General features: G+C 54.9%; 1 protein-coding gene across 1 annotated transcript in view; it reads left to right on the top strand.

The window, feature by feature from the left end:
• Nucleotides 1-11,524, top strand: part of GRIK3 (glutamate ionotropic receptor kainate type subunit 3) — a 222,880-nt gene extending 211,356 nt beyond the window's left edge. The window contains 3 exon segments of the mRNA XM_047870978.1: nt 7,258-7,480; nt 8,020-8,270; nt 10,876-11,524. Coding sequence (XP_047726934.1) covers nt 7,258-7,480; nt 8,020-8,270; nt 10,876-11,070 — 669 coding nt within the window. The 3' untranslated portion in view covers nt 11,071-11,524.
• The last annotated feature ends 596 nt before the right edge of the window (nt 11,525-12,120 follow it).

A 12,120-nucleotide genomic window follows, 5' to 3' on the forward strand; every position in this document is an offset into this window, starting at 1 on the left:
CCTCGGATGATGAGGTAGAAGCCAACACCCACCCAGAAGTTTCCCGGACAAGCTTGCTTCCTCCCCTCTCCCCTGCCCATGAGTGAATATGGCGCTAGGGTCGGATGGGGATCAGCTTCAGGAGTAGACACAGGAAGCCTAGGAGACATTGGCAAGGTCGACGATAATGGTAACATTTATCAAGCACTCACTGGGTGCCGGGCAACATTCCATGCACTTGGCCTGTATCCGTGTGTGTCCTCCTCACAACTCTGGAAGGTAGAGACCATTGTGATCATCTCCCATTCTACCCCTGAGGAAAGCAGGCTCAAAAGTGGCCTGAGTTCACACGGACTTGCTTAAGATCAACAGCTAATGAAATGCAGAGCCGGGATTTGAACCCCCGCGGTCTGGCACCAGGGGCCGTGCTCTCTGTCGCTGTGTGCATGCGGCTTCTCTAAGGAGTCAGCCACGGTCTGGGATTCGGTTGGGGAGGAGCAGAGCTGCAGCCAGTGCGTATCCCCAGTCCACACGGTCCCACTGCATCCCGCGTCGTTGTTCAAGCGATACACGTTGAGCGGACGCCGTCGCTGAATTAGAGTTTGGAAAAAAAAAAAGAGGCAGAAGCCAAGTAGAGCAGGTGCAGGAGACGTGTTAAGGGCAGGAACTGAGCAGGTGGTTCCCTGAACATCCTGGGGTGCAGGGCAGGGGAACTTCGTGTGCTCCTACAGAGCGCCGCCCCCCGCCCCCCGCCCCGACTGAGAGGAGAGCTCCAGGGAGAGAACCCACTCCTATCCAAAGGCAGCAGCGGGAAGCAGAAAGCCAGGCTCTGGGGTAGGAGGGGGGGAAGGGGAGGGGGTGCGCCAGAGCCCTGCGCCCACCCTGCAGCCTGGGAGACGGGGCGGCTCAAGGCGCCCCGGCATTCCAAAGGAAATTGCATTTGAAGAGTTGTCGGGGAGCAGCAGACATCACAAACAGCGTCTCCCGTGCTGTCCTCCCTCCGTCTGGGAAGATAAAAATTAATTAGGAGATGAAAAAAGGAAGTCTTTGAAAGCACTGTTTGGCTGTAAAAATATGTAGGCAAAATGTAAAGAAGAACATTGGGGAAGCGTGTTCTTTGGGCAGCTTTGAAAGGAGAAGCTGTAGGAAAACAGCCTCTCGGAGGATTTAGCCCCCTTTGGTGCTGGCGCGAGGCAGGCACATCGCAGAGGGAGGGACTGCGTGTGAGACACAGCCGCTCAGGGCAGAGACCAGAGCTGGGGGCCAAGAATTCCAGGCTCCCTGGGGCTCTGGCACCGTCAGCCCCTCCCTCTTGTATAGCCCTGCCCTGCTGCAGCAAGGGAGCCTGGAGAGTTCCTGGAGAGGCCTCTGTCCAGCCCCCCACCCCCGGCTGGAAAGCCGCTCAGCCGACTCTTCCCTGAGCTGGAAGCCTCACCCTATCTCAGCCTCCAGTTTCTCCTGACCCACCTGCCGGCCTGTCCAGGGTCAGAGTCTTGCCTTCAAGCAGAAGGAGGGTCGGAGGGCCAAAACGCAAGGACCGGGCGAGGTTCGGTGCCGTGCAGCCTGGCCCTGTCCAGTCACATCCGTCTTAAAGTCAGACCGCCCAGGGCTTGTTGTCTCTGCTGGGGGACCTTGGGTAAGTCACTACTTCTCTGAGCCTCATTTTGTTCACCTGTACGACGTGGGTACTGATTGCCACCAGACGGCACTCAGCGAGAGGACTCAACGAGCTACCGCACGTACAGTGGTTAGCCCAGTGCTGGACGCAGAAGCACCCAAGTCAGATGCTCCGCTGGTTGGCTGACCCAGAAGACTGGGAAGCAGGCCGGACCCTTTTCTCCTTTGGCCCCGTAGTCCCCAAAGGATTTGGAGAGGGACCAGCCAGCGGACACCTGGTGAATCTCCCTTCCCCTGGGTCTGTGGGCTTTGTGAAGGACCTTGGTGCCTCTCACGGGATGGTCATATGCCTCCGCACAGAGCTAAGAACTCAGAAGGAGCCCCGAGATCCTCAGAATAGGAGAGATCCCGAGAGGGCAGGCAGAGGGGCAGGGACAGGTGCCGGGCTGGGCCAGTGATGAGGGGAAGTGACTGAAAACTACTGTTCCTGAGGCCCTCTCTGTGCCTTCGTTTTCTCATCTATGGAATGGGTATGATAATAGTACCCATCTCGCAGAGTTACTGAGATGATTAAGTGGGATAATTCACGTAAACAGCTTAAAACCGGAGCTGACACGGAGTCTACATGCCCTAAGTGCTAACTGTGTTTATTGTTTGTTGTTGAAACTGGAGATACGCAGGCCTCTTCAGCCCACAGATGCCGTTTTGGGGGCCATACATCGCTTGCATTTTCTTACGTGAGTTGCCAGCATTTTAAAATTGAGAGCTTTTTGCATTTAAAAAATTCACATTTCCAGCTTCTTGAAAACGTGAAAGATTTGGCATCACTGAGCTGCTCTCTCGCCGAGCACCAGTTGTGGGAGCCAAGAGGCAAGTATCAATCTCTCCAGTGTATCAATTCCACTCAACATTTCCTACTTATTTTACAGCGCCCTCCCTGGCCCCCGGCAGCACCGGGCTTTCCTACACCCTGCGCTTTTCGTCATTTGTTTTCCATAGAAACTCTACATTATAGCAATTATTGTCCCCGATTTCCAGATGAGAGAACTTAGCCTTAAGGAGTAATAATGATGCCATCCACTTGCCCAGCACTTCCTAGGGACCCAGCCCTGTGCTAAGCCAGCCCTCATTTGACAGAGGTGGAAGATGAGGCTCAGATTTGTGACGTCACTTGCCTGTGGTCCCAGAAGGAGCTGGCATTTGAACCCAGGTTGGCATGACACCAGAGTCCATGCAACAGAGCTGACCCCTCCTGCCGCCTCTATCCCCAGCCTGCAGCCCCCACCTTCCCAGGCAAGCCTCAGGGGGCATGTGCGGACAGCAGGGTGACCGCTAGACTGGAGGGTCCGTGAGTCTGTCCTGGTGAGGTGACATGTAATGGCGGGCAGAAGCAGCAGACTCCGGGAAGCCACCTGGTCCCTAAGGAAATAATCCAGGAGACATGATTAACTGCCAAAGCCTCCACACCCAGGGATAAGCAAGCCAATTAATTTGAGGAAAGGTCTCCTCTCCAACATGGAAAATACCCAAGGTCTCGCATGGAATCACATCGCTTCTGCCTCTCTGCACCTGTTCCCTGGGATTCAGCTCCCTTTGAAATTTATATATATATATATATATATATATATATATATATATATACATTTTTCTTGTACAGAAATGTTAAATTCTCAAGATTAAGTATCTTCAGTTGGGGAAAATCAATTTACTTCTTTGAGGAGGCTGGAATTGAAAGTCGTGAGCCTGAAACTTACTTTCTTGCCAATTTTACTGATAAAAAAAGCCTCTCCGTCCTGGCACGTCGCCCTGTATTGGCGGCTCCAAACGATTCCATTAATTGATTTGGGTGACTGGCCCTGAAGCAATGCTTATTAAGGTTCCCACTGGAGCTGGGACAGGCAGGATGACGTGGGAGCCATAGGTGTGCGGGACTCCGTTCCCTGGGGTGGTGATCATAGCTCCGACCTGAGACTCCAGGAGAGGCCCTGGCTATATCCCTCCCTGCCTCAGATGGGCCCTGCTAGAAAAGAGCTTTTCAGAGATGTGCCTTGGAATCACAGAATCCCTGGAGGACAGAAGGAAGGAATTTAAGGGGAGCCAGAGACCATGAGTGGATATGGCTGAGCATCTGAAAATGGGAGCCCCAAAATACAGAAGCACAGTCAGTGGCCATTCTAGGGAGGCAGATTTCAGAACCACCTGTTTAAAGTTTGGAGGTGAGAATTTGTTGACACTGGAACTGGGAGAGCTGAACCTCTTGAAATCAGCATCACAGCCGTCTTCACGCCTTTTTGTCACCTCTCCTCTCAAGAGGCCCTAGCTTCCTGGTGTTCTTACCAGCTCCCTCCCTGTAATCCTTCAGCTTTGAGGCTACTGGAGGCCTTCAGCCTCAACACCCCCCCCACACACACACACAACCCCCCGAAAGAAATTTCTGTCTCCATTTATGGTGGAGTGTTACTGGAAAGAACATATGTTTTGATGGCAGAACCCTGCTTCTGCTCGACTTGCTGTGGAAAGAAGGAATAAGGTGTTGGGGGAGGATGCAGGGAGGAGTTTGCAGAATGAGGATAAGTTCTCATCGCTTTCTGAGACAGAAGGAGTGGGGCAGGGCTTCCTGAGTGGTTCGTTGTCAAGTTACTTTTGCCAGCACTTGGGATTTACTGATGGATGACTGGTTTCATGGGAGAGTGGTGGGTAAGATGGGTGAGGTGGAGAAGTGGATGCATGGTTGAGTGATGGATAGATGGATAAAAGAATGGATGGATGGGTGGGTGGATGGGTGGATGGATGGATGGATGGATGGATGGATGGTTGGATGGTTGGTTGGATGGAAGGATGGATGGATGGTTGGATGGATGGATGGATGGATGGATGGATGGTTGGATGGATGGTTGGTTGGATGGAAGGATGGTTGGATGGATGGATGGATAGATGGATGGATGAATAGATGGATTCATGCATTAAGAGGTATAAGGGGAGCCCTGACAGTCTCATCAACACCTGGTTCCCACCTCTGATGGAAGGAGAATTTGGAAGCAGGAGAGACTGAGATGGAAAAGAAGCTGAGGTTCCAGAGCCACTGATGGGATAATAGTACTTAGTTATAATGACCGTGAAGACAGAGTATCTGAGGAGCATGTGTACTTGGCACTAGGGGTGATTGGACTTGGATGACCTGGTAGAGGAATCATTGGAACTGATTATCTGAAAAAAACAACGATCTGAGGAACAGCAGTAGCTTGTGTGCGTATGTGGGTGAGAGAGTGTATTTGTTACCTTTTGCTGGACAGCTGGTTACCTGAAACCGAGTGTCCTAAAACAATGGCATTACGATCTCACTGACTGTGGGTCGGGAAGCAGCACAGCTTAGCTGGGTCCTCTGCGCGGGGACTGTGACAGGCTGCGGTCGAGGTGTTGCCTAAGGCCACAGTCATCCCAAAGCTGCGCTTCCAAGCTCGCTCACGTGGTTGTTGTCAGCAGTCAGTTCCTCCCGCGCTGTTGCACTGAAGGCTTCAGCTCTGTGTTCGCTGCTGGCTGGAGGCTGCCCTCTGTTCCTGGCCACGTGGGCCTCTCCACAGGGCGACTCGCATGGCAGCCGGCTGCCATCAGAGCAGCCAGCGAGAGTGCGAGCAAGAGGGCCAGTCTCCTGGAGCCTAATCTTAGGAGTGACATCCCATCACTCGTGATGGGGGCAGGGGGAGTTCAAAGCAAATCAGTAGTCCGGTCCGCACTCAAGGGGAGGGGATTACGCAAGGGCATGAGTACCAGGGACGGGGATCTCTGGAGCTGGATAGAAACTTCCTAGCACAGTGAACCTGGGCAGAGTGAGAAAGGCCCTGTGGGATAAAAGGAGCCAGAGAAGGAGAGTCTGGATGCCAGAAATTATCTAGAAGATAAGCAATGTCTGAGGACTCAGAAAGTCTCGAAAAAGGAATGCTTTTAAGGGCAAGAATGGCTAGTTGGGAGAGGGCATGGGTGGGGGGGTGGCGCAGGAGGAGCTGAGGGGGGAGAGTAGCTGGCGAGATGGAGTAGCTGGAGAGCGCGGGGTTTGGAGACAAGGGTTGAGGAGGTCGGAGTAGCTGATGGTGGAGTAGCTGTAGGCAGGAATAGGAAGTAGGATGGCTGGGTTGCTGGGAGCAGCCAGCTTGCCACTCGAATGGAACCCATCAAGGGCCTTCAGCTTTGAGGCAGGTATATTTGCAGGTGGGATGGTGGCTGCTTCTCAGGCCCGGAGGAGTGGGGTCTTGCCTGCTGCTTTGGGGCACCCCGCTCCCCTAGGCATGCTTGGGCCTCCAGGAGCCAGTTTTGGAGAGGACAGCCCTTACCAGAGCCAGAAGGCCCCGGAGAATAGTAGATACAACTTTCCTCCCAGCCCCTGCCCCCACCGCCCTGACTCCTGACAAACACAGCTTCTTTCCCATCCCCTCCCCATCCCCCCGGCCCTGCACCAGCCTGTTCAAGCACACCCCTGCTGTCACGCACACCGGAGCTGGGCCGGGTGCCAGTGAGACAGGCTGACATCACAGACAGGCACAGCTAGACTTGGAAGCGGCAGGGCACAGTGGGGCTCACAGAGCCACCTGCTCCCCTGGGGACCCTGGAGGCAGGGCCATTCCCCCCCCCCCCCCCCCTGCCACTGGGAGCAGCTAGCTGGCTGACTGTAACTTCCTGAGAAAACTCAGGAATGCTGTGCAGCCTGATCTGCCCATTCTTCTCAGCAGCAGGGGACATTCAACCTCGGCCCCCTCCCCTGCCCCCCACACCTTCTCTGAGTCTCCCCAGCCAGCAGGGGCAAGCACAGCTGCCCACCCACCAGGCCTGATCTTAGCCATGCTAGCTGTGTTCGCACCGCAGCATCCAGCCCGGGATGCTCTGGGGACAATCACAGGAGATAAAGGACCTGCAGACCACCTGCTCTGACTGCCCCCACTTCTCGCCACCCCCCCCTCCTCAATGAAGCACAACAGACAAACCCTCGTCTTCCCCTGGAACACGGCACACAGGGGGAGCCCTCTTTGGCTGCAGTGGAAGGGGGGGGGGGAGGCCAGAACCCACCAAGCTTTGCCCTCACTGGCATCCACTTCTCCCTGTCTACCCTCACAGAGGTTTCTATGAGGCAGTGAAGCTCAGTGGTTAGGAGCATGGCCTCTAGAGCCAGATGGCCTGGGTTCGAAGCCTAAATTTGCTACTAACCTTGAGCAAGTTACTTGGCCATGCTGCCGTTTCCATAGAACGGAGCTAAGGGTAGTACCCGCCTCCTCGGATCGTCGTGGAGAATCAGCCAGTTAATGCAGATAAAGCTCTTAGAACAAGGCCTGCACATGTAGACCTTTAATACATGTCAGAGGAAGGAAACTCCTTTAAAAAACAGTCAGTCCGAAAACCACTGCGCCACGGCAAAGAGCCAGGCGTTTCTGGGTGGGGGAGGGGGGGCGGGGGGCTGAGTCTGAATCCCGGCTTCATCACTCCCCAACTGTGTGTGTCGGGACCTCCTCTCCCAGGGCCTCAGTATCCACGTCTGAGCAACGGGTCGCATTCCTTCCTCTGAGGGCCGTAGACAGGGTTCAGTGGCTAGAGCGCTGCTAAGTCGAGGGTATGGTACTTGGCCTCCGGTGTGCTCGGTGACTGTGTGCATCCCCCCCTCCCCTCGTGGCCCAGAAATCCAAGATCTCCACCTTTGAGAAGATGTGGGCCTTCATGAGCAGCAAGCCCTCGGCGTTGGTGAAGAACAACGAGGAAGGCATCCAGAGGACCCTGACGGCCGACTATGCGCTGCTCATGGAGTCCACGACCATCGAGTACGTCACCCAGAGGAACTGCAACCTTACGCAGATCGGGGGCCTCATCGATTCCAAGGGCTACGGCATTGGCACACCCATGGGTGAGCGAGGGGCTGCAGGCGGGAGTGGGGCTTGGGGGACAGAGGATGGGCAGGGCCCCCACATCCACCCACACACACAGTCTTCTGCCCCCTCTCCCAGCTCATCCAACCGAATCTGAAAAGGTGGCATTTCTTCAGCCCAGAGACCAAGGCGTACGTCCCAACCTCGCGGGGTCAGCCGGGGCCTGGGCAGAGGAGAGCTGGGGGCAACCCAGAGGCGGGGTGAGGCAGGGCGGGGTGAGGCAGGGCGGGGGTGGGGTGGGGTCCGTTCAGAGGTCATGGCTGTTCTCCCTGACTTTTCCCCTGCTGATGCAGCCCAGATACACCGTGCGTTCCAGGGGCCTGTGGAGACAGGGACTCCTAGGCAAAACTCCCCACCCCAAATCAGGACGTTTCTCCCACCCAAACACCATAGATCATTCAAAGAGGGGCTTTTGTGAGCCTATGGAGATGGTGGCCAGCACCGAGCAGGGTGCCGGCAGGGCGAACGCACACGGCACTGAACGCAGCTGCCAGCCGGACCCCTGTCCCCCACGCAGGCTCCCCGTACCGGGACAAGATCACCATTGCCATCCTGCAGCTGCAGGAGGAAGACAAGCTCCACATCATGAAGGAGAAGTGGTGGCGAGGCAGCGGGTGTCCCGAGGAGGAAAACAAAGAGGCCAGCGCCCTGGGCGTCCAGAAGATCGGGGGCATCTTCATCGTCCTGGCCGCCGGGCTGGTCCTGTCCGTGCTGGTGGCCGTGGGCGAGTTTGTGTACAAGCTCCGCAAAACAGCGGAGCGAGAGCAGGTGAGCCTTGAGGACCGCGACCTGCGCGGGGAGGGGAGGGAGAAGGGAGGACAGGGTTCCGGCTGGGTTCGTGCCTCCCAAGCGCACGGGGTATGTGAGCCCACCCTGCCTCCCCCTGCCCCCCCCCCCTCCCCGACCAGGAGGCCCGCCGGCCCCACCCCTGCTCTGACTCCGAGCACACACTCCCACCGCTGCTGTTCCGTTCCAGGACAAGCCCCCTCGCCTCCAGCTGGACCGTGCGACAGCCTCCAGTCTGGCCTTCCTGCCTCCCCGCTCCCATCCGCTCTCCATACACAGCTAGTGCCCTGTTTCACGCTTAATTCAAACTGTGTCGTTCCCCTGCACAAAACCCTCCATGGTAATTGTTGGAGCTCGGTGATGGTTACATAGGGATTCATTATACACTTCCCTCTCCTGCATATAGTTGGAAATTTCCATAATCAAAAGTTTAAAAAAGAAAAGAATGTTAAGAGGTCTGGCCCAAGTGTACATGCAGGAGAAGTCTGCTCAACCCATCTGATTAATTCAAGTGTGGTTGAGCAATGTTTCTGGGTCCTGGTAGCAAATTAGAATCACAGGGAGAGAGTTTTTTAAGTGCTAATGTCCTGGCCTCACTCCCAGAGGCGGTTTTAATTGGTCTGTGGCAGAGCCTGGCGTTGGTGTCTTAAGAAAGAGTACTTATAGGGTGATTTAAATGTGCACGTGAGTTGAGGGCTGGACAGAGGTCCCTCTCACAGAGAAGTTCAAAGGGACGTAGGGCCAGTGTGGAAGGAGACTGCAGTTAAGTCCCGTGTGGAAGGGACCATTCAAAACAGGCGCTTTTTACATCCAGCAGAAATGAAATAGGGCCCTTTATAATCAGAAAGCCAGAGTCAGCAAAGAGGAAGGGGAAAGATCATTCTTGGTGTCGCATTTCTCCTGGGCAGGAGGAAAGGGACATGTTCCCGTATTGCTGGGATCAGTCCAAGCGGATACGTTTTTGGAAGGCCACTTCGCGGTCTGGACAGAGTCTTGAAAGTGGCCACACATTTTGACAGTGAATTTCTACTTTTCGAAATGCACCCAGTGGAAGCGGCCAAGGGTAGATGCAGTTTTATTTACAAGGATGTTCACGGAAGTGTTAATTGTCACATGAAGAATGGGGTGGGGGGGACCCCTTGACGTCCGATCAAAAAGAATGGCTAAAAAAAATTACAATACATTAAAAAAGAACCACCACATTCTTTAGGAATTCCCAATATCATTGGCATGAGCTCCACATTGCACCAAAAGCCTACAAGACCTGGTCCTGGTCCACTTGTCTGACTTTCTCCCTCTCACACTGAACTCCTTTACTCTGCTCCACACACATCGGCCTTCTTTTTAGTCCTTAACACAGCAAACACAGTTCAGCCCCAGGCCATTTGCACATGCTGTTCCAGCCACCTGCAATGCTCTTGCCCCAGAGCACCCGGTGGTTGGCCTGTTCTAGCCATTCAGGTTTCAGCTCAAATGCCACCACTCAAGTAGCCTTCCCCCACCTGCCCCCACGCCCAGCCCCCGCTCTATCCCATTCCACTGGTTTATTCTCTTAAAGATAGTTACCATTCCCTGAAGTGATTTATTTGCTTGCAAGTTTATTACCTGTTTCTATCACATCCTAGACCGTAAGCTCCCTGAGGGCTGAGACCTGTCTTTTTCACGTCTGTATGCCTAACATTTAGAACAGTGCATGGAACATAGTAGGCCTGCAATAAATATTTTCAGAATGAATAAGGGAGGTAAGAGGGAGGCTATTCCGTGTTTAGTGGGTGAACAGGGGAAGCTTGGAGGGGAAGCGGGTAAGAGGCAGAGCCAGAATTCGAATTCCCCTGCACCACACCAGCCGCCCACAGGTGCCTGGGTGTGCTAATACCCTGACCACATGCAGAAGTTGAGCTATCAACAGCGCCCCCTGTCTGCCAGACAAGTCACAGGACAGCCTCCGTCTGTTGGGCTCAGAGGAGCCACTGCCCTCAGATACCTGCAGGCAAAGCTGTACCTTTGCCTTCCCTTCTGGGTGCCCATGAGGGACCCAGGCCAGAAGCCACTGCCACCCCGCTGCCTCGCAGGGACCCGCCTCCCAGTTGCGCACCTTGAGAAACATGCTGGACTTTCCCTAGTGGGAGCACAGTGATTCTCCCCTCAGTTGGAAGCCCTCCCAGGGGAAAGGTTACCCATACATTCTCCGGGTGTTTCTTAAGCTTGACTCTGGGCCAGGCCAGAGCTGGGCTCACCCGGATGAGGCTGGTTTGGTTCCTGCCCTCAGAATCTAGTGGAGAAAAACCAGACAGGTCAGCTCCTCAAACTTTAAGGTACGTGCCAATCAGAGCCTCAGTTTGCTCCTCTGTGAAATGGGGATAGGATGATACCCCCTGCCCTATCTCCCTTAGTCTCCAAACAAGAATGTAATGCTTTGTAGGCTGCCCCACAAACTGGTCATCCTGAGTGGGCAGCGGGTGGGTGGCCTGAAGGTGAGAGAGAGACAGGCAGCCTTGGCACAGCCTGGGGAGGAAAGGGAGGCACTGGCTGGGGTTGCAAGGCCAAGCCTCACCCATGTGCCCCTTGCCCTCCCACCCCACCCCAGCGCTCCTTCTGCAGCACCGTAGCCGACGAGATCCGTTTTTCCCTCACCTGCCAGCGTCGGGTCAAGCACAAGCCGCAGCCTCCCATGATGGTCAAGACTGACGCTGTCATCAACATGCACACATTCAACGATCGCCGGCTTCCGGGCAAGGACAGCATGGCCTGCAGCACACCATTGGCCCCTGTATTCCCCTAAGCACAGGTGGGGTGGGGACCGAAGGCCTGGGGGCAGGGCAGAGGAAAGCAAAGGAGACTGGAAGGCACCTCCCCCGTGCCCACACTGGGCTTGGGGACCAGGGCCGTTGCCTGCCTGCTGGGCCAGGAGCCTTCTGCCCTTACCTACCAGGAGACCAGCAGGCCCCCACTTGCCTCTCATTTCTTCTGTGGGTTTCTAAAGCTGCCAGCCGAGACAGCCAAGGCCAAAGGAAGCACATGCCTCTCAGGCCAAACTCACCTGCCCCTCAATTCTCCTCAACAGTCAGAAGTTTCTACCACGGCCCTGCAGAGGCCAAAGAAAATGAGAAACGGCTCTTATATTGCCACTCTTTCCCCATGAGCCCAGGCCTCCTGGGCCTTGACCGTGAGACCAGAGACAAACCTTGGGTACTTTAAGGGTTGTAGTGTGGCAGCCATTGGGAGCTGAAGATGGGATGGCCACCCCACACGTCTTGAGCAGAAGGAAGACCTTCACCCTCAGAGGCTGCTCACATAGTCCTGGTCTCAGGCAGCCCCCATCTTTGCAAAGTTGAAGGCAGAAAGCCCCATAGAGAAAAAGAGGAGTTTGCGGTATGGGAGAGAGGAGAATGCACAGAGGCCGCCATCTTGAATTCTTATGGACAATGTCCAGTGGCTCCCATTCCTCAAGGAGGTCCCCAGGAGTATAAAGTTGGGGGGGGGGGGAGTGGTCAGAGCAAATTTTCTTTCTGGCCTGAGGATAGAGGCCCCCCTGAATCTCTCACAAAGGATGACCAGAGATCCAGTCAGTATTTGAAGCCAGAAGAACAATGGATTCCATGGAAATCCCATAGGTCCTTGAGCCATTGGGTCTCATTTTGCTGGTCACTGGGCTGTTTTCTAAACCCTAGTGGCATTTGAGAGCTTGGGCGCTTCACCATCTACTCATCAGCAACTCTCCATTCCTGGCCAACTGACCTTGACCTCCTTCTGTCATCTCGGAAGGAGAAGAGAAGCCTAGGTTGAAGTGGACGTCGTCACTCCTCCTCAAAAGAAGGATCACAGTCCTGCT

Source organism: Prionailurus viverrinus, chromosome C1 (assembly GCF_022837055.1).
Source record: "Prionailurus viverrinus isolate Anna chromosome C1, UM_Priviv_1.0, whole genome shotgun sequence".
In the NCBI taxonomy this organism is placed as follows: Eukaryota; Metazoa; Chordata; class Mammalia; order Carnivora; family Felidae; genus Prionailurus; species Prionailurus viverrinus.